The 22,600-nt window shown below is 38.4% G+C and overlaps 1 protein-coding gene across 5 annotated transcripts; it reads left to right on the forward strand.

Annotated features, from left to right (window-relative positions):
* Nucleotides 1-1,035: 1,035 nt before the first annotated feature.
* Nucleotides 1,036-22,424, forward strand: tmod1 (tropomodulin 1). Of its 5 annotated transcripts, none has more exons than XM_088420268.1 (13): nucleotides 1,036-1,332; nucleotides 4,469-4,497; nucleotides 4,582-4,669; nucleotides 5,340-5,475; nucleotides 10,420-10,576; nucleotides 11,292-11,408; nucleotides 12,922-13,011; nucleotides 13,891-14,021; nucleotides 14,146-14,253; nucleotides 14,635-14,778; nucleotides 16,188-16,332; nucleotides 17,285-17,384; nucleotides 20,033-22,424. In XM_088420268.1, the coding sequence occupies exons 4-13, from the start codon at nucleotides 5,353-5,355 to the stop codon at nucleotides 20,049-20,051; spliced, it is 1,134 nt and encodes a 377-aa protein (XP_088276394.1). In that variant the 5' UTR covers nucleotides 1,036-1,332; nucleotides 4,469-4,497; nucleotides 4,582-4,669; nucleotides 5,340-5,352; the 3' UTR covers nucleotides 20,052-22,424. The 5 variants fall into 5 exon arrangements, with proteins under 5 accessions (XP_088276394.1, XP_088276392.1, XP_088276395.1 ...); XM_088420266.1 differs by having other exon boundaries at nucleotides 5,343-5,475; XM_088420269.1 differs by lacking the exon at nucleotides 17,285-17,384 and having other exon boundaries at nucleotides 5,343-5,475.
* Nucleotides 22,425-22,600: the final 176 nt, after the last annotated feature.

Here is a 22,600-nt window from a genome sequence, read left to right on the forward strand (position 1 = left end):
AATTTGACTACACTGGGACCAAGCGGAAAAAAAAAAAAGTTTGGATCATGCATTGAATAGTAATGTTGAACTGTTATGAAGCCAAATGCTAAGATAGCATTTAGCAGTAGCTAAAGTAAGAACCTCATCCACTTGTCGCATTAAATTTATTAACAGGTCCTGGTGAAAATTAATCGAATGTTTTATGTTGAGCAGTGACTTTTTTTTAATTCTTTTTTTATATTGATGAATAGATCAGGGATCGACTCAAGAATAACCAGTGCTGTGTTACAGCACATGCTATCATCGCTGTCATCATGTGAGCTCCTCAAGATTGCTGGTAGTATATTTTGATAATGAGTTTCAGCTTTTGGGGGAAATCTGTTGCCATTGATTTGTTTATACACACTAGAGATTGAAAAATCTGGTCCAGAAAGTAAAAACCCTGCCACAGTTTGGCTTTAGCCACACGTGCTTTCAGCCAAACTGTGGCAGGGGTTTTAACTTCTGGACCTGGATTTGCCATCACTCCCTAATTGAAAAGACAAGTCATTGTTGGGCAAGTAAACTAATGCATCATTTATTACTTATAACTGCCATTTCAAAGTAACACACACCACTTTCAGGTTAAAAATGCATTGTAATGCATTACTTTCATTTGAAAAGTATTGCTATTTTTGTGTAATATATTACTTTATGGCATTATAGTAAAAAGTAACGCATCAATGTAATTATTTTTTAATGCATTACTCCCAACACTGCGGACAACATATTTTGAGGGGTTGTTTATAATTAAAGCAACACTTTAATAAACTGATGAACGTCACTGACATGCTAAAATTAAACAGGCGTTGCTAGCTCAGTGATGCTGCAGCTTAATTCAAGATGATTTGAGATGGTAGCGTTTGAGTTACGAGCGTAGGTCTGAAATGGATTAAACTTATATCTCAATGCACCACTGTTAAATATGAGGGGCTGAGTGTCACCACCCGAGTGACAATGCGGCCGGTGCGGGTGGGGTGGGGGGTGCTTACGTTGGGAGGTGGTCCTCTCGGCTTTGCCCTTTGCGGGAGATGACTTCGAGCCTCTTCAAACCTCCTACTGAAACCTGGTGACAGGGAGGCAACAATTGCGAGAGCGCTCCATTCTGCAACAATTCCCAGTGTAGTTGCGCCGCGGGGCATGGACGGTTTGGCGTCGAGGGGTCTTGCGTTCGATCCCCGCTTCGTGTAGCCGTTGAGGGGCAGCCTGCGACGCCTTTCCACGCCGCTCTGAGGGAACCATATCTGGTCAAAGTATTCGGTGCTTCTGTCACCCAGCCGGACCGTCCGGCTATAAATAGCGCTGCAGGAGGTACGTAAATACACGCAAAATAATCGTGCTGCCTGGGAAGACTTTACTTGGGGAAAGTTACCACTTGTCTTAGACAAATGTAATGTGCAAGTTTAGATAAATGTTGTCATTGCAGTTCTGCGAATTTATAACTTGAGATGATGACAGTTCACTTTGTTTTGACGTCATTTCTGTGTCCCTCTTAGGACTCCATTCTATACTATGTTAAACTGACCTATTAACACTGGATTGATAAACTGCATCAATCTTTATCGTACTGCATGATGGTAAATCAATGCCCATGCAAAAACCTTTAGGTTTCCTCGCACAAGTTTGAAAAGGGTTTCAGTAATATATAACGTGTATGAGTAGCGCAGTGCACACCCTTGCATAATTAGGATCAGTCAACAAGTGCTGTGAGATGTAACAGTTGTCTGATGGCATGTTGGCCATCAGTTCTTCTGTGACCTACTTGTGCAACTGTGTCTGCACAACATACTGGAGATAGATGACCTTTTGCAACATGCAAGGTCACACTTTTCTGCCCTCATGATTCATCCGTATACTTGCAAATGTTTGAGAAAGTTGACTACTATTTTGACGATGTTCACATTGGAAATTAGATTGTGTCACAATCTTTTCATATGAGAACGCATTTCCTGTATTATAGTGCCAATGGTTTTCTCGTCAACCAGTTCTATGATAATAATGCAAAATATGCTTATATACAGCTAGTATTGGACCGATCAGTAAAATGTATACAGGTAGATCATGTCCTAAAACACCAAAAAACAAAACACACATTTAATGCTTTATAGCAGTGGTTTCTAACCTTATTTTTTTTCCAATGATGTACCTACTCTCTTTGAATTCTTTTTTTCAGCCAAATATCCCAGCTGTAAAAAGGAGAAACCTTAAAAGAGTGTTGTTCAATCCATGTTCGATTTAATAAACTTTGGAACTACATTTGTAGCGGTAACTCAATGTGTAATTTCAGCCACTCAAGGTCATGTAACGCAATCTGTTTTATTTCTGACTGGTCCGCCAAAAAACTGTGTTGCTATTGACAATGCGCATCAGTATAATTCTTTTAACATTTTGCAAATGAGCCACTATTACATAGTTAAGCAATAAGTTGCGGCATTTTTTTTTTTAATTTGCTCTTAAAAAGAAAAATGTACTGTTCCTGTAATGAAAGTAAGAAGCGTCACATTATATTTACAGATACCAGCAAAAACCCTGTTAAAATCTCACGTACTCCTGAAGTGGCCTTCACATATTCCCGTTTGAGAACTTCTGCTTTCTAGGTTATAATTTAAATGATGCTATTTGTTTTGAGAGTTTTGATTAGTATTTTGGCGCATTTTGGCAGAAAGAAATGCTACTAAAATGAAATCTTTCACATCTGCTGTCATATAAAGTAACTGTGCGTGAGGCTGCTGTTTTTAATGACGCTGACATCATGTGCTGTGACTGTCTGAAGACACTGAGCAGGATTAGTCTTCTCAACATTTTAACAACAAGTCCTGCTGCCTGCTCTGTTTTTGTTGGTTGATTTATTAGCTGCGAAGAGTTTTTTTGGCTACTCTTTGGAGATCTTTACAGGCCAGTGTTTTGTAGTTAATAAACATTACGTTTATTTTGTTTAAAAGAAAATATTTTGCGCAATGAAAGTAAAACACAATTTCACCTTTAATCAGTCAGTGGCTGATGACTGCTCTTATTTTTTTCTAAGTTAGTTTGTGCATTGTACCCCAATTTGTAGAGCTTTTAGGAAAGCTGCATAAATACAGGCTCAGCTCTGTTTGCTATCTCCAGAGCAGGTCAGCTTCTTCCACAGCATTATTTGGATTTCAGCCCACTTCTTCAATTTAGCTTTTGAAAACTTGTCTCAACCTCCCCACCATTCAGCCTGAGCAACATTGATAATCAAATAGAAATTATTTAGTGCAGCATTGTCTCCAGAAAAGTTTATTTTCTTACCTAGTTTGATTTATTAAATATCACATTAGATGCGGGCCCTATTAAGTTACTTTTTTTACTCATGTTAACTAGAGCAGAGATGGGCATCTTAAATTGTAGGAACAAACAATTCCTTCCCAGATGGATGGTAAAAATGTGGACAAAATATGTGCTTTTACAGCATTTTGTCTTTCACATTACATTTCTCAAAGCAGGTATAGAAAACCCACCACCGAAACGATTTCAAGCAAAAAACAAAATAACCACATGCTGAGATATTGTTTCTTGTGTATAAAGCCCAATTGCATAAAAACAACTAAGGATGGCACAAAACTTCTCTACAGCATACCAACTCATTTTTTTGCATTTTTCACAAAAATCAACTCACACAATGTGCGATTATTATCATTATTATCATTGTTTCAACCTTTGTTCGGTCAAGGCACGCGTTATTCCTCTGACATATCTGAAGACGCGCTACCAGATGAAAATTTTAAAATGTCGAACCCTGTAGGCTATAAAAACAATATCAATATCAATCAATCAATATCATTCTAATAATTTTTATCAACGGGAACCAAAGAGAGCTCTTAAAGATCTTGCCTCAAAGTACTGTGCTGCCGTCTATTGGTGACGAGTATTTATCACACTATTATGCTGCAACATACTACTTCCTTGGCCGACAACCACACATTGTTTCCAGTAGTGTTTCTGGCTATATCCCACGGAACACTGCGGCACAGGGATTGAAAAACACTGCTGTACGTCATTCCAAATCTGCAAAAAAATACTACTTAACTAGGCCTACTTAAGTTGTATTCGGCGCTATATGTGGCAGATAGCACAACTAAGTCTGTCATCTAGTGGTGAATTGTGATATTACAACAAAAAGCGGTGGACCCTGGCATACTCGCGGCTCGGCACCCACAGGTTCTATATTCACTATTTTTTTGCATATATATATATATATATATATATATATATATATATATATATATAATGTGATGGCTTCTTGTTAGCCTAGCTACAGTAGCAGCCTGCTAGCTATCAGTACTCCAAAATGTGTTTTGTTGGTGATCGAGAGAAAAAATTTTCTGAAGATCCAATGTTACCCAAATTTTGGTCAAATGAAAAATAAAAAGGTGATTTTGATAGTAAAGCCTAAGCTCTCTGTAAACGTTCTACCTTTCTGCAGGTCAATACAGTCTCAGTTTGCAGGGAAAGGTAAACATTTGTTCTTTTGATATACTGATGAGTAGCAATAAACAAAATGCACTTTCCCCCCAACTGATATGTTTCCATTTTTAGATATTATTCTTCAGCCTTCACAACGGATGTGGAGTTGTCCCAGCTGCTCATCTGACATTGTATTTCTCTTTTGAAAGCCTTTCCTACGGTAAGATAACATCCCTTTTTTCCTCTGCGCCCTTTGCTTCATGCTTGTGCGCTATGTACCACACATGACTGTATAATCAACTTGATTTTTTTTCCCCACTAAGTATAAAACACTTTATCCAAGCCAAAATTTTAAACGTTTATATGTTCATTCATTGTTATTTCTCATTTATTGTATTTGAATGCATAACCAATCAGACCATCCGTTCATCCATCAAAGAACCCATGACACAAATGTTGCGCAGCAAATCCCAAAGACAAACTACGGCCCAGGGGCCATATGCGGCCCATTGAGTGCTTTAATCCAGCCCGCCGACCTTGAAAAAAATTTATCAGTCATGAGGAGAGTGATAGTGTAAATATCCTGAAGGATTCTGGAACGATCAGTGCTTAAAAAAAAAAGTATTTTGTTCATCTAATTTTCAGTCATTGGAAGAGTCACTTCCATAAAAGGTTAAGTACATGGGACGCAATGCTTTTGTTAATTTTCGATTGAAATTAAAGCAAATTTTCCAGATGTCCCACTATGAGGTAGATTATCAAAACACTCCGTCCACCTGCTCCAAGCCCGGCCCTTTTGTCAAATTTTAGAACCCTTTGCTGCCCTTGAGTCAAGTCAAGTTTAAATTGGCCCTGGGTCAATGTCATTGTGACATTGGTGTTTGTTTTAGCAGGTGTGTCATCATGTCAGTGTTGAGGAAGGAGATGGAGAAGTACAGAGACATCGACGAGGACGAGCTCCTCATGAAGCTCTCCGAAGAAGAGCTGCAGCGGTTAGAAGATGAACTGGAGGAGCTGGACCCTGATGTAAGTCTACTTTCTGCCAGTGTGCTGCTAGCGTCACCGTAGAGTTATGGAGTCATGCAGGCCCTAGTACTGTGGAGCACGTTGACTCAACATATTAACGTCACCTACAGCTCTGTTATTGTGATGAGTCATAGTGTTTAAGATGTTGTCGGGTGCCAACTGTGGGGCCATTTGTTATATTGTTAGTGAGCTGTGCTCAGTGGTGTACTGTGGATTAACAGAGGCAATACAGCGGCCCATGAGCATTTCTCGTAATGAAATAAAACCAAGTGGGCCAACACAGTTAAGAAACACCTTTTAAACTAGGTGTGCCTGAACTTTTTTGGCCTAGATCTACTTTTCAAGCAGTCAGCCTCCCGCTGGCGGAGGCTGCTACCATGTCGGGAGCACAGAGCGTTACTGGTGAGCTGAAATTATGGGCCAACAATATAGCCGCAAGCTGTAATTCTACAAGGAAGTAGAATTTACACTAATCGGCGTTGGCCATATTCGCTCTTTTTTTGTTTGTTACTATGGGCTTACGAACCTCTTGATGAAGCCATAGACCTCTTGATAAAGCCATAGACCAAATGAAACAACATGAAGCTTTGAACCATGCACAGACATCCATCCATCCATTTTCTACAGCCGCTTATCCTCACAAGGGTCACAGTCTTGCTGATGCCTATCTTAGCTGACTTTGGGCAGTAGGTGGGGAACACCCTGCGCTGATTGCCAGCCAATTGCAGGGCACACAGAGACGAACAACCATTCATGCACCCAATCACACCTAAGGACAATTTAGTGTGTCCAGTACACCTGTCATGCATTTTTTTTGGAGTGTGGGGTGTGCCTGGAGAGAACCCATACAGGCTTGGGGAGAACATGCAAACTCCACACAGGAAGACCGGACCGAGGTAGATTTGAACTCGTGTCCCTTTAACTGTGAGGCAGACGTGCTATTCACTGCCAAATGCAAACCAAATGACTGAAAAGCTTCATTGCTTCATGAAGGACATCACTATCTTTTAGGTAAACAAACACTAACTAATAGTTACTTCATTAATACATATCCATATGTACATTACAGATGTAAACTTGAGAGTGCAGTTGCCTGTTAGCTACAAAGAGGTCTGGAGAGGTCGTTTTTATCAGAGTAGACATGGCACGTTTCGATCTTGATACAATAGATTGTTTGTAGTGACAGGTGACATTTGATAATACAGCCCTAGTGCTTTTTGAAAGTTCACAACATTCTTTGGGAAGCTTCATGTGCTAATTGTGTCTTTAATGAAAGCTCCAATAAATACTAAATCAGTGTTTTTAAGCATAGAAAAAAAATCGTCCATTTGGCCACTATGTGGTGCACCAACACGAGAAATGGAGCCATACATCAAGGCGGTCTTTGCAGACATGACAACATTATTGAAGTACAGTTCTTTTTTGAAAAAAAATACAATATTACTTTACGTTATCACTCTTTTTGAATTGGAAATGATCCCAAACTTGTGACATCATTTTTTGGGGAGTCATTCTTCCTTGCTGCTATTGCAAAACTCTGTATGTCTGCAAGACCGGTCCGTGTAGAAAAGGCTGGCGCAAACAATTGTTCCTGCAGAGCTTCAAGGCAACCTATTTTTAAAGTTGACTTACCAGACTTGGTTGACTTTTTTTTCCAGCCCTAATCATCACCACGACAGTACACTGCAGTGCCTCTAACCTTTGTCAACCACAGCAATAGACAGCAAAACAACTTCACTTATGGTGCCACAAGTACTGCACAATTTTCCTTCACTGAATCAAAAATGAGGGCAGTACAATGGACAAGTTCTGTGGCTTGTGTTTTCTCCACTAGCTCCAGCTTCCTCTCACATCCTATAAACAAGCTTGTTTTGCTCTCTAAAGGCTCTGAATTGTAAATAAGAATAGATCCAGTCCACCTGAGATAGGATCCTGTTCGCCTGTAAATTGGGGACAACGCGCCCACGCAGATAAATGTCCTACATTCAAGTTGCAGTCTTTGATGGCTTCATTGCAGCAATTGGCATACTGTACAGTATGTAATACTGTTAGTGATCATGAGTCAAAGCGGTGACAGCAGCTGTAATCGTCTCCTCAATCCCGAAATGGAACAAGTGGAGGATGACTGTATGTCGATCATTCCTTGTGCTTGCGCATTTGTTTGTGTGTCACAGACTTATGCCAACGCTATGTAGCCCACGGGGACTTTATGACGCAAACACGGGAAGTGCGTACGTACCTTTTTGCACCAGTTTACGAGCATAACCCATTACGGAACAGTCGAGTACCCTTTTGGTCTGAAAAAATAAAACACTGCAGTCTTCCCAGCAGGTCTGCCTACATCTATTCCTAGCAACGTTGGCAAGTCTGTGGAGAGTTAGACCAACTCGAGCCAAATATTTGATCTAATCTTAAACATTGCCTGAAATATATTCACAATTCATCCAAAATAATTATGAATGACTTTAATAAAGGATTAGCTGTTAGGTAATTGCTTCGCCTCTACATGCAAACATACAGTAAAGTTAACCAGTTTAAATTGAACTGAAGTAAAACTCAAATGAGGTACAACTATTAACTCTGAGGATGTCTGAAATACAGTCATTCAGAGAGAAGAGGCAAGTGTTCTAAAAATATTGTTAAAATGTGGTATAAGTGATCATTTACAGCACTAAGTAATCACCTGTTTGGTCAAATTATTTGCATATTAATAGATCTTTTGTAGCATTCTTGTTCTTCATCCTTTATCATTATCATTCAATTGTATTTCCTGCAGTCACAACGCATCTGAAGAAAAAACACACGCACACAGACACACAAAATCCAAATTAGGGCAAGTTGATCATTTTTAGATGTTCACTAAGTTGAGGTCTCATTAGAATTAATGAGAATGAATCATTAGCTGAAATACTGCATTTTAGCCAACCTCTTCATGTTTGAGACAACCGGTTGTGTATGAAAATCATTTAATGCAGTATGCATGCCTCATTTGACATTTGGGAAGATGTACAAGGTACTGAAGTGTGTCTGTGGGATTTCTGAGGACAGCCTCTGGGACTTGCATGGTGTTGTCATGTTTTGGTGTCAGCTAAGACTCACTAAGTCTCTATCTGAGCCGGCCAGTGGCTGCTGTGTGAATGCTTACCAGATGAGGTACTGAGGTGTACTGTTTAAGTGAAAGCAGAGAAGTCGCGGTTAGACTGGAGAAGAGAGAACAAGTGAGTCTCACACCGTTAAAAATAACACAGTGGAGTGATGTAACTGATATGAGAAGCCTGGCAGTGTCAGTGTGATATATACCACAGCTTTCCTTTAAATGCTGCTATGTGCCGTGAGAATCCATTTGAAGCCCCACTTGAATACGACGGCAGAGATTTTGTTCATTATTGTCGTCTGTGCTTTTGACGGCGTGCGGAGGCAAGCTGAAGGTAGCTTGAAAAGGCTAGATGAATCACGAGAAGAGAAGAGAGTGAGGCCATAAAGTGTTGAGAGCAAAGATAAGATATCAAGCTATAAGCAGAGCTTGTCAGAGCTCATTTTTAAATGGGCCTTTCGGTTAAAAATAACAATGGGACGCAGGAAAACTGTGGGAATTTTCTCTGTCCACATTTGTGCACAAGTATAGCGTATACTGTAAACTCACTGGACATGACATTAGGTAAGCATAGCTCAGTTTTGTGCAATGTACCTTGCTGTATACTACAACCACAATTACAGGTTTTTAAGATTAAGCACAATCATTTTCAGGCGGTGTTAATCAAATTGGAAAAGCTTTGAAAGGGCCATTCTTATGCATTTTCAAAAACTTAATCTCAATCTCCAGTGAGTCTATAGCGTATAGTACAATATTACCAATTATGTTTAATATGTATTTTTATAGTGCCCAGACATTCAATCCTTGGTACATATTTACATCAAATTTACATCAAATTTTAGGGTAAAGGAGTGTCTGAAAATAGCTGGTATTAAATGAGTACCAGAGCCTGACCTGCTAATTGTGTGGCCGATAAAATCAGCTGATTATTGCTTTTCTAACATCAGCCATAAATAATCAGGCTAACGGCTGATACCTACCAATTACTTTAACTTTTCACCTTTATCTAAGTAAACCATTTACACTAGTTACAGTATAGACATGGAACACTGTTGTCATTATTTATTACACAAAAAACATGCATCCTAAGTATATACTGTATAATTAAATTGGTTTAAAAGCTCATTCTGCGAATCAGTCACTCAAAAAAGCAAATCTTAATTTTTGCAAGCAATGATCATGTGAACAATACAATGAAGTTGTGTAAAGAATTGAACTTTATGTCACTAATTTACATGCAATGTAAAGTCACAGTTTATTTACAAAAATAAAAAAATCCTAAAATACACATGTAACGTAAATTAAGTAGAGATGTGTTAAATATGACAGCCATTCAACTAGTAGTAACAAAAACGCATAAAACATGAATAACATCATTATTGCGCCACACAACATTTTCTGGGAACCAAAAGATTTTTTTTTATTTTTTAAACAATATATTTGGTGTTGACTATTGCTGTTCACGACGAATAATTACCACACCGGCCATGAGTAGTGAAAATCCACATATACTGTAATTGATACCTATAGAAATGCACTTGGGAAGAAACAAATGCTATTTTATCCAATCTCATTAAAAACAATCAGTTGATTAATTAGTAATCTGTATCAGATTATTCATACTCTGTTGTTTTTTTCTGACAAACATCACCATTGGCCTAAAAAAAGGTTCCTGATCCACAGACCTCAGTTTAAATGACTTTAAATGCAACCTGATGAACCTAAATAGACGACAGTAAACCTGATAACAACAACAACAACAACAAATTAATATGGTAACATCATAGCTAAAAAAAAAAAAATGTAGTGTACCAATGTTTAGAATGCTGTACATTCTCATTGTTGACTAGAATGCGCTGTTGCCTGCCGGGATGCGTCAGAAGGACCAGACTAAGAAAGCGCCCACTGGAACGTTCCAGAGAGACGACCTACTGGCCCATCTGGAGAAACAAGCCAAAGAACATCCAGATAGGGAAGACCTGGTCCCTTTCACTGGGGAAAAGAGAGGTAACCTAGCAACATTGTTATGTATTGCTGTATTTATTCCTCTTAAAATTAAACGCTTTTGACCTTATCTGAAATCAAAAGCTTTTGACTATCTGAAATCAAAAGCCTACCTCTCAAAGTTCCATTGGTTATAGAAGGGTGATTCTTAGCTGCACATGAAAATCTAGTCTAGAAGGACACCATTATGAAATTCTGTGACGGTGTTTTTAGCCTACATCAAATCGTTGCATTTGTATAAATATCTCCACCGAGCAAGCACGTGTGAATCCCTGGTGTATTACATGTAATAATATTATGGATTTTCACCTAATACTTGAATTAAACATACATTCACTCCCATGACAAATTTTATGGCTATGTAACGATACGTCCCGTACCATTGGCAATTAAGCTTCCTCTTTATGTTTGCACTCTGTCCATCCATCCATTTTCTTCCAAAGCAGGCTTGCGCCACTGAAGTCTGAAAGTGTCTATTTTTTCCTTTTAGCTGTTTACATGGCAATCCAAACACAAGTTGGCAGAGGTTGAACACAACAGAACAGAGTGTGACGTTAGACAGAGCAGGCTGCAAACGCACACAAACGTCTTTACACTTACTAAGTGGAAACAGTTTTTTTTGTCCATGAGGCCAAATACTGACAACCTCTTTCATAGGCATTAATATGAGCGTGAATGAGATAAGTGATGGATGCATAGACATGCTTTTCTTGTGCAGGGAAGGCCTGGGTGCCGAAAAAGATGGTGGACCCCATTATGGAGAATGTGACCCTGGAGCCTGAGCTTGAAGAAGCACTTGCTAGTGCTACCGATGCTGAACTTTGCGATATAGCAGGTAACAAATTCGATAAACTTCCTGTTAGCACAATGCAGCGTAATACCGTTAGCTATTTCTGCATATTATATTAGTTTTTCTTTTCTCACACCTCTCATTTAAATACTAGTATTTCATAATTAATGCTATTTCATTTAATGTTTTTAACCATTCAATATGGAGCCCATCATGATTTCCCATACTAGCAGCTGAGATTTTCATCCTTTCCAGCTAACTCCTCTCCTTTCCCCCTTAGTGTTCCCTCCATCACCCCATCACCCTTCCTCTTCATCACCCCCTCACTTCTTCCGCCTCTGCTGGATCATTGTTAGCTGGGCACTATACAGGGTATCTGCAGCTTGCATGCATGTATTGGCATGAAAATAATAGAGACATTGCTCAAGCTCTGCACAGATGACTGTGATTGAGTACATATCCAAGAAGTTTAATTTTTGCATGCTATTTGCAGCTATGGAAAATTTGATTTTTTTTTGTCACTCACTATCATATTCCTATCATATTACTTTATTATACAACCAACATTACATCAAGATTTACAGATTTATAGATATAAATATTTATAGATATTTATAGATATAGTTAGTCAAACTCCAGTCCTCGAGGGGCAGTATCCTGCATTTTTTTCGGGTGCCTTTCCCCAACACACCTGATTGGATCATTATCTCATAAGCAAGATAAGCAGGAGTTTGAATATCATTCTAATCATTTGAATGAGGTGTGTTGGTGAGAGATACCTGGAAAAGATGCAGGATACTAGCCCGCTAGGAATGGACATCGATACCTATGATTTACAGGAAGTTATAAATAAGCTGTATTACACAATAGGGCACAGGAACTTTTTAGTTGCAAGTAGTTCCTGGAAATGGTGGTGGAAACAGGGCTTCAAGGGATCGCCCACTTATATTTAGTAGTTGTAATAGTAGGGCCTGAGCAATTAATCAGCCGTCTGATTAAATTAGTCAATTATGGCCCTTCAAACATTGGCCCAAAGTAATCGACTTAATGGCCAATATTTGCCAATCATTTTAATGTTTTATCTTTATGTATTCTAAGCATTTACAGCGGTTGCATACAAGTAACACTGTGTCATTAATTATTACACAGAAATCCATACCATAACACCATCAATGCACTATCAACAGCGGCCAGAGGCGGCGCCAAAAACAAAGTCTAAACCAAACAAGGCACAAATCTTTAACTGTTAAAAGATGGACTAAATCAGTTCCAAAACACCAAAATTATTTCACTGCAGTCAGGCCGCGGACCCCACTTTGAGAACCACTGAGTAAGTTGCTTACCTCGCGATACAAACCTCTCTGTTTGACTTACTTGTACAGTAACTATATATGTGTCTATATATCTCGTTCTCAGCTTTTTCGCATGGTGGTCAAGTGAGCATGTCAATGCACTTTTTATATGACTCTGGTCTTGTGTTCCAGTTCATGTTTTAATTTGTCCCTGCTTACTGTTTGTTGATGACCTCCACCCTGTCTGCAATCCTTTCCTTTCCCAGCCATCCTGGGCATGCACACTCTGATGAGTAACCAGCAATACTATGAAGCTCTGGCAAGCAGCACCATAGTCAACAAGCAAGGCCTTAACAGTATGTAACACGCACATACACACCATTTAAAGTGTTTCTCTGAACACACACAAGGTTTTTAGAAAAATAGAAATTGAACAATGTGAATACGTTATTTCTTTTTTACTAATAGTCTCCCTGTTCAAGTAAACTGTTGAAGGGAATTTGACAGCTCATTAAATAAGATCATTACCGAAGATTGTGAGGGGGAGTGGGGCAAACAATCAGTTCATTTCCTATGCTTTCTTTCTGTTCTGTAGCAAACTTTGTTTGAGAAATACTGTGGATTTCGGTGCGACACCATTTTTCTTATTTGCTTTTCTAGAAAATCACATTTCAATCTCTTTATGTCCCTATTTTGCAATACGAAGCCTATTTTAAATGCCAGATTGATGTACTCGTAAAACTGTTCACCTCAGTTTGATGTGGTGGTTCATTCATCAATGTGACAACTGACCGTGGGAAACTAAAGTACTGTATAACCATGAATAGCACAGAATGCTATGCTTTCTTTGGCACATACACATAGTAATGAAGGAAATGCTTGAAGACTTCAATTATGTATGTTTTCCTTTCAAGTTGTATATGTAGCCATTGCAAATATCTCACCGTATGGTCAGAAGATTATGGTGGGTCCTGTCAAATCTGATTGATTGGATGAAATTCCCATATTCATAGCCTCTTGATGGCTATGGATGTGTGTGTGTGTATATATATATATATATATATATATATATATATATATATATAATATATATATATATATATATGTATATATATATATATGTATGTATTCACCTATTGAAAGCCCAACTCTTAGTGTCTTTGTGGTCTCTGTTGGTGTTTTACTGCGGTGTGTTCCTATACTTAAAGGTTGTAGTAACTTTAAGTGTGTCGCAGGCGTGATCCAGTCCACCCAGTATAAACCAGTTCCCGATGAGGAGCCCAATTCAACTGACGTGGAGGACACGCTCATAAGAATGAAAAGGAATGACCCTGACCTTGTAGAGGTCAACCTCAACAACATCAAGGTATCATAGTGTGTCTGTGAGTGTGTGGGCATGTACAGTGTTTTAAGACACATTGATTTATTGATAGCAAATTGTTAGCTGTAATGTTCCCACTGTGGTTCTATTTCATTTGATCTATTTTTAGAATATCCCCATCCCGACTTTAAAGGCGTACGCTCAGGCTCTGATTGAGAACACGGTGGTGGAAAGGTTCAGTATTGTTGGAACCAGAAGCAATGACCCTGTAGCATTTGTAAGTACATTCTGGGTTTTTTTTTTTTTTTTTCCTTTGGAATGTATCATATGTTTGCTCTATTACGTTCATATGGGAACGTAAATATGGATTTTATTAGACGAAAAATAATAAAAATACTGTATACATTTTCAATAAACGGTAGCCACAGATAAACAATAGTGGATTGAATGTTTTGAAATAGACGACTTATTTTAAAATGTCAAATTTCCACAATGAAACCCACACAAAACGTGAGAAAAAGCAAAACACGCACGCAGATTCCATGTTTCGATGCTCGCGTAATTTGTTGACTTTTGGAAACCATAGGAAGGGTACACGTGTGAATGCTGCCAAAGAAAAGAACAGATGATTAATTGTGCGTGCTGTGTGTGTTATCAGGCCCTGGCGGAGATGCTCAAGGTTAACACGACACTGAAGAGCCTGAATGTTGAGTCCAACTTTATAACAGGGACTGGAATCCTTGCCCTCATTGAGTCACTGCAGTACAACACCACATTACTGGAGCTCAAGATTGACAATCAGGTACAAAACTGAGCCGTGCCATCTAAAGCAGTTCAAAATCAATATTTCTTCAGCACTTTTCTTAAAGTATATCATACTCACAACCAAAATGCTGCATCAAACAATGATTTGTGCAATTACATAGCCAGATTGGCCAAGTGTTGTGATTCCTGCGTATTTTGTATTTAGTGGTTCTATGGTGCTGTTTTGTTTTTTGTTTGTTTTGTTTTTGTTTTTTTTTGTTTTTTTTACGGATATGTGCAACATGTTACAGAATGGATGTTTTCATTCACTTCATCCTAGGCCTGTATGATATCTTGATATATATTTGAGTACAACTTAAAATCCATACAGATAAAACCCTCCATCATATAGTTATTTTAATTGTGTTGTGTATTGTGTTAGTGCTGCTCCTATTCTCATGTAACATACATAACATTAACATAACAAAAGATTTTATATTACATCAATCTTTTGCCTTGCACTCCAGGCATGACGAATTGATTTACGCTGAATTAAATTTTGGGTTGACCTGTCATGCCTGGAAAATGGGACACTTTTGAATTGAGTTGAATAAAGGCTGTCTGTGCAGTATGGCTGGGCGATGTGGCCAATAATTACTTTTTTTTTTTTAAGCCATTCTGGACAATTACTGTACATCCATTCATCCATCCATTATCTTGACGGCTTATTCTCACATGGGTTGTGGGTGTGCTGGAGTCAATCCCAACTGTCTTTGAGCAAGAGGCGGGGTACACACTGAACTGGTTGGCAGCTGATCGCAGGGACGGTTTTAATTCATTTTAATCAATGTATTAGACCCAAAAATATATCTTTAAAGAAAGTTGAATCTTTAAAAAAAAAAAAAAAAATCCTCTGCTCATCCAACATTCTGCCACTGTCTCACAACCTCAACATCACAACTGAGCACATTTTCAAATAGTCAATTTTTAAGTGACTAATTAAACAAATTAATTAAATTTATTGCACAGCCCAACAATGCAAGTATGCATTGACGGCAAGAGAACATGATTTTTAAAGTTTTCTGGTGACAAGGATGATTGTGCGACACTATTTTGTGTTAATGTCACATCCAATTACTGATGTAAAGCATGGCTAAAAGTGCATGAATGTGAACATTTATAATACATTACAATTTGCACAACAACAATGTTCATTCATTTTAAACTACTGTAATTGTGCTACTTGATTTATCTAATAATATTTATCTACTCTTTTTGTATTTTAGTGTATTTTTATCGTTTCATATTCATGCCATGTTTAGTCCACTTTTGTAATATACAAATAAAGACAGTTGCCATTGTCATGACTTATTGCCCTTAACCTTGACCATGATTTTGAATTTGCTCTCTTAAGGCAAATATATAAAATAGTTGCTCGAAGAAACGATTTGTACCTTTCATCTCCAGAGCCAGCCATTAGGCAATAAGGTGGAGATGGAGATTGCAAGCATGTTGGAGAAAAATACCACATTGCTGAAGTTCGGCTACCATTTCACCCAGCAGGGCCCGCGCCTCCGAGGCTCCAACGCCATGATGAACAACAATGACCTTGGTAAGAAATTCACAAATTTATACACACGTCTACGCACACATGTAAATGCAGTGTGAAGGCCAGCTTCAAAATGAACCTTAATTCACCATAGGGAACGTGTTGCCTATGATTACTGGTGGTTCAGAGAGGAAAGTAAAGTACTGCTTAGCACAGTTTAAATTAGAAAAAACAAAAATAAATGTTGATTGTCAAAGATTTATAAAAGTTGCTCATTCATAATTAAGTGGAATTGTGTTCTTTGGTTTTCTGTGTTTATACTTCCTTACCAAGCAACACAATCTATTTTTATTTTTACCCAAATACTCTCCTTTTTGTAGATTGTGTGTGTAGCTAATGTTTTAGCAAACAATACATTGATGCTATATTGCCACTCCTCAGACATTCAAGTGTAAAGCTCTTTTATTTTAATCCTGTTTGTGACCTCACAGGTTACACAACCACTCAATAAAATTGTGCATTTGGCAGTGTTAATAGTTATATTTCACCAAAGCTAGCAATTTATCTGCACTTAATTTTCCTATTCTTTAATTTGATCAGATGCTAACAGATGAAATCAGAGTGATATCATCGGTCTCTACACTCTGAAAGCTGAAGCAGTCAACCATTTTTATTTAAATGATTACATCAGCACTAGAGGAAAAAAAACTGTACTTGAGAGAAGCGTTACCTCATTGGCCATCTGCACTTGCACCTGTTGAATTTATAGTTGTTTTTCAACCACTGGAGAGATCTTGAAGTTCAGAACATTGATCACAGTAACACATACTGGATTTATTTTCAGTGTTAACGTATTTTAGTCAAAGGGTTGCTCAAAATATATTCTCTACTTGGTCCTGCTGACCTGCTATCCACTCATCCATCCAGCCATCCATTTTAGACTGCCTGTGGTACATATGCAACAAAATTCTTCGTATTTCCACACATAACTTTTCCTCCTCCTCTCGTTTTGAAGCTCGGGTTGTCAGGTCAGAATCCGATGGCTCCTTTACCCTCACTTTGTCCGTCCCTGAGCTGGAACGGGCCTTTGGGAAAAAGTTCAAGTCAAAGACTAAGTAAACACGTGTGCCTCTTCGGTCTTGCTTTTTTTCTGATGGCAGCTTCCGCTTTTGTTCCACAACAGTGGAATTGGCAACACAGCCTTTCAAAGACTCCGTTCTTTCTATTGAGCTCTTTCCAACACTTTCTGTGCTGCCTTCAAGTCACGCAGTACTATGCTTCGGCCCCAACATTGTGAGCTTCATGTTCATGATCGGGTATCAGTGTCATTATTTTTACAGTATTCTTTGTATTATATACTGTACCTAATATGTAATTCATAACATACAGTAGCTATCCCATTAGTGCCTTATTAAAAATTAATCATTCATTCTTAACTCATTCAGCAGCACCCATTTTTAGAAAAATAGAAATGAATTGCGGGACTCTGAAAAGACATTTACTCAGCACTCACTCTGAATCAAGCTTAAATGCTTTAATTGCCCATTTTGAACACATGATGTGTTACACTGACACTGAGTATTAAATCCTCCTTCCATCAAGAAACAAAGAACAATCATCAATGACGGAAATTATAACACCGCCATTATCCTCGATTTACTTTCATTTTCATAACACACTTCCAGTGACAGGAAGTCATCTTCAAAAATATGTGTACTTGAACAGCTGGGTGCTCTGGCCGTCAAAAGAAATCTGCTTTCCACCGCACAACTCTCAATTTTTCTTCCTCTTTGCATTGTTATTCAAACTTCAGTCAAAGTCAATGTTTTTTCCCCCTTTTCTTTTATTTCAACTTTCCTCTCAAATCGCTATTGGTGTACTTCGAGGTGGAGTTATGCTACTACAGGGTTCTTCTTGTTGACACTTTTCGAGGTTTTGAAAGTGCTTGGAATCGAGATGATGTGCTTTAAAAAAGACAGGGAATTAACTGGGATGTTTTTTTTGTGCATCTTGTTGAATGGTTTGCCTGTTAGATCAGGATTTACCAAAATTAATTATTATTATTGTTATACCGAGATTGAAACAAATTCTTCGCCATATACCACAAGGGTGCCTAATTTTTTTTCCCCAAACATCTACTATTCAAGCAGTCAACCTCCTTTGATCTATGAGGGACTGTCCGTTTCCGTGTTGGAACTACAGTAAGATAAAATGTGAGCTGCCATTACAGCTCAGACTACCACTAGTGAGTAGCATACATCCCAATCGCTAATGATTAGCAATATTAGCTTAGTCCTTTGACAAGCGGCTTTTAAAAGGTGAAAAGTGTTTCTACATTACATATTTGAGACACTCACTTTTCATTTTTTTTATTATTTCACCTTATAGAGTGTATATATACTGTTATAAGTTCCCATTTCCATCCCTTGGGGAACACGGAGATGCCCTCGTATTAACGGCTCTTGGACGTCAATTTAGAGTAGAGTCCGTAGCTGACCAATCAGGTTAACAGGGAAGCAGAGTACACTCAAAATTCCAATATATTACAAAAGCCTCTTTTTAACACCTTTTCAACGCTCTGTTTCGTCCTCCCCGTATTCCTTCCACCGCACGTTCTCATTTGCGTTTGAGGTTCACTCTGAGACTGCTCCTGGAGGTACAACAACAAATTGGACAAGACTGGTGAGACAATCAGTTAATCATCTTATGGCCACTCCTACAAGACATGTGATTGGGCCCCGCCGCAACATCAACCAATCGGTGCAGGACTTGTAATTTACCCCTCCCTCCATTTCAAATCAGGAAAACCTTGACAGTGTGCGTCTCTGTAATAAACCTTTTTCTTTTTAAATGGAAAAAAAAAGGATTGAGAGAACAAAAGATGAAGTGTGAAGTGGCAAGGAAACTGTAATAAAGAAATAATAGATTCTTAATCCTCACAGTAACAGAAGGGTTTGGGGTGAAATTAGTCATATATTGTACAGTTACTGTTAGATATGTGCATCTGTAGGTAGCTTTAATCCCCATTGTTTGCGTGTTCTTTTTTTTGGGGGGGGAGGGGGGAGGGGGGGGGTTGCATGCCGTGCAATGTCACGTGGTCTACCAATCTTAACTTCTTGATCGACTGTTTGATTGCGATCAACGCAGTGAGCACCCCACTTATTGTAAGAGAAGTTTTTGTTTTTTTTTCCCCAAGCCTACACTTATGATTATTATCTCATATTTACTGTGGATTGGGAGTCCTGGATGTGTTTTAACAGTAGAATGATGCTTTCACATAATGCATCAATTAGACATACATCACTGCACTTGATGTGGACAAGACCTCGAAAGAAGCATATGAACCCTGTAGGAGCAAAGTTCCCTTTAACTTTAGGTGAAGTCACGTCAAAATCTTTATGAGGAAATAATATGTTCTGCGCCATGATTGATCTAAACAAATCACTCTAATTAAGATATCATATGAACCGAGCAGCAAAATCCACCATCCTCCATCTCAGGCGGCAGTCATTCTGCAGTTGCTCGCGGCTCATGTTATTTTCAATCAACAGCAATTAGCAAAATGGCCTCCCCTTGAGAATGGATTAAAAACAGGATGATTTGACTGCATACCACCATGTTTAGATTAGTGGGGCAGCATAGGCAATATTATAATGAATATTTTTGACTTGACTTTCACTTGAAGTGCTTATCGTCTGCGCTTACTCTGTCCTTTATCCTCATGTTGTTCCTGTCCTCTCACGTGTCGTCTCTCCGTTCACAGTAAGAAAGAGAAGGCTTGAAGGAGGACCCATCCTCCCCAAGTGTCGGACAAATGTGTAAGGAGCACACTCCCCCGCCCGCATCCCTCAGCTCCCCATTTTTGCCTTCCACTCGCCCTTTTTTAAAAGCCCGCCTCGTCCCGTTGTGACCGCCAGTCGACCTCGAAGGGTCCGACGGCTTCTCCGGATGACCTTGCACATCATCTCTGCCATGCAAGTGCAATTCAGGGTTCAGATACAACTCTTTTTGGACTTTTCAAAAAAAGTTGATTGTGAGAGGATACAAAGGTGTGTCCACCAGAACATCCGGTGCATTTAAAAGGAGAGATAATGAATCTTTGAATAATTCTGTGCTGGGATGTTTGGAATGTGCAAACTAGTAAACGTACAGCACTGCCATCGAGAGTCTTTTATGAGCAAGATGTTGGCTTCACGGCCTCTTTTTGCCATTCCTGTTTCTACAGTTGCGATGAATTTATTCAAATTGTGTGGATGCTGGTTGTTATCATTATTGTTATAATAATTATTATTAATACTATTCTTGCATTGTAAATGACTTGTTTGGACATTGTTTACTCACATGTTCCTCTTCAATCAGCATCACAGGGTAGTAAGATCCCGGCAACAAGCATCACAACAATAAAAACAAAGAAACCCCAATAGATGCATAAAATAGTTGTGAATATCTGATCAGATTTTTTTTCAAATAATGATTTGACTATTAAAAAGATGCAGCAGAACCTCCAAAGTGAAACTGCCCTGAAATGATATAGTTTGGACATTATAATGAAAATATGCATCCCTCATTGTGTACCTAGCGACCTCTTGAGTGACTAAAAAGAGGGCGTTCGGAGATACTGCTTCAGAACGCAGAAGAATTGTATTTGTGCCGTCCTCCTCCGTACTCCTCATGCATGAGAAAGAAAAAAAGGCCTTTTCTCCTTCTTTGTGTATATTTTCTAACATATGTCTAACAGGTGAACCTGACACTCATCCCCAACTTTATTGATAGGCCAAAACGTGTGGCTTCAAAGCACCATTCATTTTTCCAAATGACATCATTAATGACAAATGGAGTGGACTCAGGAAGTGGAATTGGTTAATAATCAGTACTGATGGGAAAATAAAGGTTTGTATCACACTATTTCTTTTTACTCCTCTGGGTGGTTTAAAGGAGATGTATTAGCTTTCCATTGTCGAGGCTTCGTTTTCCCATCACTAAAAAACAAATTTCAAATAAAATGGTATTGTAATATTTGATGAATCAATGAAATAATCATTAGAATAATGGAGTCATGTTTTTGCGTTGCATGTGTAATTAGCCTCTAATTTCTACTCCTTTGCTCAATCTTTTTCTTCAGTCATTCGACCCTTGCCATAGCTTCCTGCTGTATTTGTTGGATAAATGGGGATATTAACATGTGACCCAAATAAGGTTCTATTTATTTATATTTACACATTTCTGGTTGTTTTTGAAAAAGTTTTACAATCGTGAAAACAAGCCAACCAGTGTAAAAGAACGTATTGTGTTCCACTTTGGAGGTTCTCATAACATGAATACTTATGTCACAATCCATTTGAGAAGCATTGCCTTTAATTTAGGGACGATGTCCAAATTGTTCACTTAAACGACAGTAAAATTATGCATGATTTGCATTTAAGCCTTTAAGATAGGGCTTCTGTCAGAAACATATATGGCAGAGCAAAGACTTTCCTATACTCTCATCCAGGACCTCTTTGTTTTTGTTTCTTCAAGTCGAAACTTGAGGTTTGATATGAGATGCCTGGCAGATGATCACAGGCTCACATAAACCTCCATGTTTTGCGTTTTTCACTAAAAGGCGATTTTGGCCATAGCACAAACACAAAATTCTGATCAGTCAGATACATTTAATTGAGGTAAAGTTTAAATAGATGAAGTTCAAACAAGCTTTGAAGCAGATGAGGTTTTAATTGGACCCTTTGGACATTTTAAGTGTGTCATTGTACTGATCCTGGTTTGATCCTCAAATGTTCTTTTCACCAAACATTTGTCTTTGATTACTAACTAGATACCACCAGCACTTGCTACAATGCGTAGCATTTGGCAGCATTCATATTAGGACGAGGAGGGGAAACACAGCTGCTAGGGTCAGGAACATAGAGCTTGCTTGCTGAAATTAATCATTAAATATTTATTGCTATCTGAAGAATCTAGAGAAACTGGGCAGCTGATGTCATTTACAACAAATATTAATTATGGATGTAAACATTTGTAATTGATCGACACTTGCGGCCCTGTGTGTCCCCTTGTCGCCATCTTATTTAATGTTTGATTCGGAGTTTTTGTTAGATAGTTCACATTTTTTTGTGAATGGTTGTTTTCGAAATAAATGTGCCTTGCGATTCAACTGAGCACCGTGTCAGTTATTTTTTTATTGTTATAAGACTCGGTCGTACGAGCGATAATACGGCGCATGCCAAACAATGCTGAGAAACAGTGACATCTTGTGGCTTTATTAATAAGTTGAAACTCCATTTAGAACTGTTGGGACTACGTTTAGGAGAAAAACGTATCTGATGAAAAAAAG

The sequence above is a fragment of the Hippichthys cyanospilos genome, chromosome 7 (genome assembly GCF_059441005.1).
Source record: "Hippichthys cyanospilos isolate Australia breed blue-spotted pipefish chromosome 7, RoL_Hcya_1.0, whole genome shotgun sequence".
In the NCBI taxonomy this organism is placed as follows: domain Eukaryota; kingdom Metazoa; phylum Chordata; class Actinopteri; order Syngnathiformes; family Syngnathidae; genus Hippichthys; species Hippichthys cyanospilos.

Excerpts from the sequence above, each read along its gene's own strand:
- tmod1 (XM_088420268.1), top strand. The coding sequence starts at position 5,353 with ATGTCAGTGTTGAGGAAGGAGATGGAGAAGTACAGAGACATCGACGAG. Across the intron at positions 13,012-13,890 it reads CAACAAGCAAGGCCTTAACA|GCGTGATCCAGTCCACCCAG; the intron begins GTATGTAACACG and ends AGTGTGTCGCAG. Across the intron at positions 14,779-16,187 it reads AGCTCAAGATTGACAATCAG|AGCCAGCCATTAGGCAATAA; the intron begins GTACAAAACTGA and ends TTTCATCTCCAG.